Source organism: Rhizopus delemar, genomic scaffold, assembly GCF_000149305.1.
Source record: "Rhizopus delemar RA 99-880 supercont3.12 genomic scaffold, whole genome shotgun sequence".
NCBI lineage: Eukaryota > Fungi > Mucoromycota > Mucoromycetes > Mucorales > Rhizopodaceae > Rhizopus > Rhizopus delemar.
In genome coordinates, this window is record NW_027137838.1 from 425,191 (window position 1) to 430,028 (window position 4,838).

The 4,838-nt window shown below is 46.3% G+C and overlaps 2 protein-coding genes and 1 non-coding gene across 3 annotated transcripts; 1 reads left to right on the forward strand and 2 right to left on the reverse strand.

The window, feature by feature from the left end:
- Positions 1–87: 87 nt before the first annotated feature.
- RO3G_13448 (uncharacterized protein) lies at positions 88–2,556 on the reverse strand (the record flags this gene model as incomplete). The annotated part of the gene is made up of 1 exon (XM_067668032.1): positions 88–2,556. One exon carries the CDS (start codon positions 2,554–2,556, stop codon positions 88–90), a length of 2,469 nt encoding a protein of 822 aa, XP_067524133.1.
- A 464-nt stretch (positions 2,557–3,020) lies between these two features.
- RO3G_13449 (uncharacterized protein) lies at positions 3,021–4,007 on the reverse strand (the record flags this gene model as incomplete). Its single annotated transcript, XM_067668033.1, has 1 exon — positions 3,021–4,007. The coding sequence occupies one exon, from the start codon at positions 4,005–4,007 to the stop codon at positions 3,021–3,023; it is 987 nt and encodes a 328-aa protein (XP_067524134.1).
- Positions 4,008–4,193: 186 nt separating this feature from the next.
- Positions 4,194–4,267, forward strand: RO3G_19165. Its single transcript has one exon. It is a non-coding gene; the product is annotated as a tRNA-Ile (tRNA).
- Positions 4,268–4,838: the final 571 nt, after the last annotated feature.

A 4,838-nucleotide genomic window follows, 5' to 3' on the forward strand; every position in this document is an offset into this window, starting at 1 on the left:
TAAAGAATGGGATCAACCACCAGAGCAGGGCGACATGCGCGTAAGAGAACCTGGGTAGTGGAGGTGACGAGATTGATGACTTGACGCTCACGATACTGGCGGAAGAAGGTCTTGAGCCGAGTATCGGAGGACGGAGCAGGAGAAGGCAAAGCCAGGAAGAGCGGATTGTTTTGCAAATGGATGGTTAGACGACAGGCGGGCACCGAGGAGACCATCAGCGACAGGAGACACGAGCGAGGCAGAGAGCGAGCACGAAGGCAGAAACGAGTAGTAAGCACATCTATGCGGTGATGCATAGATGGCAAAGTAGAGATGCTTGATAACTGATGTAGAGGAGGTGGCATGGCCACCAACCATCATACGAAGGCAGCGATCTTGAAGACGTTCAATTTCTTTTACTTGAGCAGTGGTAAACTTGGAAATAGCGAGGCCATATTCGAATTTAGGACGGACAAAAGTAGCATAGATCCGGGAACAGAGCAACAATGAGAAACCTTGACGGTTGACACCTATCAAATTGAGGATGGACATGAGCTTTAGAACACCAGGAGAACGAAGAGAGAGCACCGAAGCAGCAGAGAGACCAGTCTTGACAAACGGCATACCAAGATACACGAATTTGTCGACCAAAGGAAGAGATGTACCATAGAGCTTTAGTTGGGTTGAACCAGAAGATGATGAAGATGAAGTGGGGTGGTTGAGCACCGCACACTTCAGAGGATTCCATCTATAGCCAAGGGACAAGGAGTGATCTTCACAGAGCTTGAGCATCTCTTTAACTGACTTTGCCGAGCCAATGACTGCGACATCGTCAGCAAAGAGGAGAGAGTTGACTGGGACCATACCAGCATCAGCAGAACCAGAGGAAGGGACCAAATGGGTGGCAGGAGCAGCGACTTGACGAAGTAAAGAAGGTAATGAGTTGATGTACACCGAGTACAAGTGAGGACTGAGAACAGAACCTTGCAAGACACCGGTGACAGGAGAAAAAGGAGCGGACGAGTGATTTGACACCAAGACAGACACCGAGACATCATCAAACAGATGGACCAAGAGAGGCAGACAAGGAGACGAACCAGCACCAGAGCGAGAGAGAGCATCCCAGATAACACGCCGGTCGACGGTATCGTAGGCCGACTTAATATCCAGGAATGCCACCACAGGAAGCCGATGAGAGCGACGGTAATAGGACTGCATCAACTCATGAAGACACAAGGCCTGATCAAGAGCTGAGCGACGAGGACGAAAGCCACCCTGAGCCAGATCAAGTCGAGGCGACACCGAGGCGAGCCATGGAGCAAGACTAAGCTCAAGGAGCTTTCGAAACACCGAGGTCAGTGAGATTGGGCGATAGTTGGACGGCAGCGAAGAATCACCTTTCTTGAAGATCGGATAGACTTGAGCATGCCGCCAAAGAGAAGGAACGTAAGACCATTGGCAGCACAAGGAAAAGAACCAAGACAGTAAGTGGGACAGGTCAGTACTGATCGGCTTGAGCATCTCGGCCTTGATGTGATCAGTACCAGGAGCTTTACGAGTAGGGAGCTGACCGATGTAAGTGTGGATTGTTAAAGGAGTGAATAAAGAGTTGCTTGAATCAGGAGGACCAGAGGGAGACGTACCAAAAGGGGATGAACCAGAAGGAGACGAACCATGGAGACCAAGAGGCAAACCAAGAGAGGATGGAGATGGAGGTGGTAATGGGCGAGTTGGAGGTAGTAGACTGCCATCAAAGACCGAAGCCAAGTGACTAGCCATGACCTCAACTGCCTTGGACGGACCATCAGGATGTGAAAAGGATGCGGATGACTGATGTCGTCGTTTGAGCTGCTTGACTTTGGAGATGGCTTTGGTAAAGTCAGACTCGAGAGACTTGCAGAATGCTTGCCAGGACAGACGTTTGGCGTTGGTCACAGCTTGACGAAAGGAAACATTTGCTTGTTGATGTTGATGCCACCAATAGACTTTGTCGATACCAAAGGCACGACGCCATCTACGATAGCACCGGTTGCGGTAATCAGCAGCATCTTGTAATTGTTGTGTCCAGTACTTTTTCCAATGGGATGGACGAGGAGGACGATCACCGATAGAAGAGTCAAGAGATCGGTAGATAATGTTGTTGAGCGACGCGTTGAGGTCGTCAATAGGCGGACGTGAAGAAGGAGGGTGTTGAACCAACCTCTTCAGTTGAGATAGCAAAGGAGCTGAGGACGAACGAAAGGTATCTTGATAGAGCTGACAAGGATCAGGTTCACCAAGGCGAGACAAGTTCCATAGTCGACGAGGATGTAGAGTAGCATCAGATGTAACAGATGAAGACTCAGAGGCACTTGACTGAGCAAAAGAGAATGACAGCGTAAGTAGTCGATGGTCAGAACCAAGAGACAAGTCAGACGCGATGTCAAGGCGAGGAGACAGCAATGACGCGTTTGTTAAAAACATGTCAATGATGCTACTCATCTCTCGATCATCACGAAACCCGACCCAGGTAGGAATACCATGAGCCAGTGGGCCGTTCAGAACGGTAAGTGAGCGATCAGCAAGCCAGCGAGCCATAGCAGCACCACGAGGAGAGACCAATGCATCACCAGTGAGGTCGCCAAGACGAGCATTAAAGTCGCCACAAATAAAAGTATTGGGTAATGAGGGGATGGAAGAAAGTACATTAATAAAGTCAGAGGTAGAAAGAGGAGGAGGGACATACAAACAATGAATGCGAAAGGATCCGACCTTCAACGAAAGGGTATACCGATTCGGTGAAGGAAGTTGAGAAACAGGAAAGGGACAAGAAGGAGAGACCAGAGCTGTAACACCCATCGAACCACGGTTGGCCGAAGGTACAGGAACACCATACACATGATACTGCATCCAATCTGTAGGAAGGAGCGAAGGGGAAAGAAGCCAAGTCTCGGTAATGAAAAGGAGTGTAGAGGAGAGGCAATGAGACAGGACCTCATGGACGGTCGTGGTCCGAAGACCATTCGCGTTCCAAAGGCTTATAGAAAGGTGTTGGACCTCACTCATAATGAGTGCGATCCAGCACTAGCGGCATCAGAGACCAAAGCATCTGACATAACCGTGTCGCCACGGAAAGCAGCGCCTGGATCCCGACCACGAGAAGCAGAAAGAGGAGAGGGAAGGGAGGACAGAATCTGACTCAAAGAGTCTTCATCGATCCAGCCCTTAGTAGAAAAGTACTTACCTACGGGACCCACCAGGTGAGCACGGCCAGCACCAAGACGAGAGAGAGCACGGGAGCAGCGAGTGAACTGGAGCTCAGCACATTCATTAGCCTTGTCAGCCAACGAAAGATGCTGGAGCTCAGGATCAGCCAAGTTGACAGGATCCAAAGGATCAAAACCGTCAACCAACGGAACCTTGGCGGCAGAGAGAAGAGAGATCACCTCTTCTTTGTAAAGAACATGGACGAGCAGACCAATAACCTTAGGGCCAGGGAAGCAGATGTCCAAGACACGAGACAGATCAAGACCAAGCAGACGCAGGTTACGTCTGATTTCAGCACGGGTAAGTTTACGATTGCGATTCAAGTACAAGTACTCGAACCCACGAGGAGCAGAGGGGTCCACTGGTTGGAACGTACGACTAGCAGCAAGTTTTCTTTTTTTGGTAACTGGCTTGGGACCAGCACGGGCAGCAACAGCACTGTAGGTAGGCACAGAGACAGTGGAAACTTGATTAGAAGGACGATCAAGTGTGGCAGAGGAGGAGACAACATTGGAATCAGTGGCAGTTGACAATTTGTTGGATGCTGATTTCAATTGGGCATGGAGATTAGCAATCTCGGCCTTTAATGTTGCATTTTCATTACGCAATGTTGACAATTCGTTTAAAATGTCGTCGTGAGTTGTAACACGTTCTTGAAGCGTGTTAACAGTGTTGAGAAGGTACTTGAACACATTTGAAATGTCATTTGGGTTTGACATGTCGACATTTGCAATGGCATTTGGCGACATCTGCAAATTAGCAAGGGTGAAATGTTGGGACATGGGTGATGTCTAAAATATTCAAAATAAGAGTTTTCGGGCTGAAAAAAATATATGTTGTAGAGAAAAAAAAGGCGCGTTTTTTGGTATTAAAATGGTGGATGGATGTATCGTATTGGTGTTGTAAATCGAGTTCAAAGATGAGCAAAAATAAATACCTTGTGTAACGGTCGGAAGAGCGAAAGAAAGGGTCGCTTAGCTCAGTTGGTTAGAGCGTGGTGCTAATAACGCCAAGGTCGCGAGTTCGACCCTCGTAGTGACCATCAAGTCGTAGATTACTTTGAAGCAGTTGTGTTCGTTTAATTATATCTGCTGTATATATTTTTTAATTTTTGCACAAATTTGTCGTGTTATTGTTGTTGAAAGATATACGGTCAAGTTTTTTTTTTTTTTTGGTACTGTAGCTATGATTATGAAGATGTAAACTCCGAAACTACTTTCAAGCTTTAATTTTTGACGTTTTGTAAACCACTTTACAAATTGTCATTATTTTTACCTATTTGACAAAATTTTAACCATTTGATATATGAAATTTTAGATCAAGAGAACAATGCTGATCACAAGAATAATTTTGATGTCCAGCGACATTGATGTCGTTCGACATAGATGTCAAACAACACAAACAATAAGCCACGCCAATTTTTATATAAATAAGATGAATATTTTTAAACAAAATAACATTATCCAATAAACTCAATAAATCAAATCCTCTTGCGCTTAAAAAGCAATCTTTTCTTATTGGGTCACAATTACCTTTTCTTTTCTTTTTATTTTTACTTATTCTTTCTGATCTGATACCCGAGTTATCACAAATCAAGAAGGTTCCCTTTTATT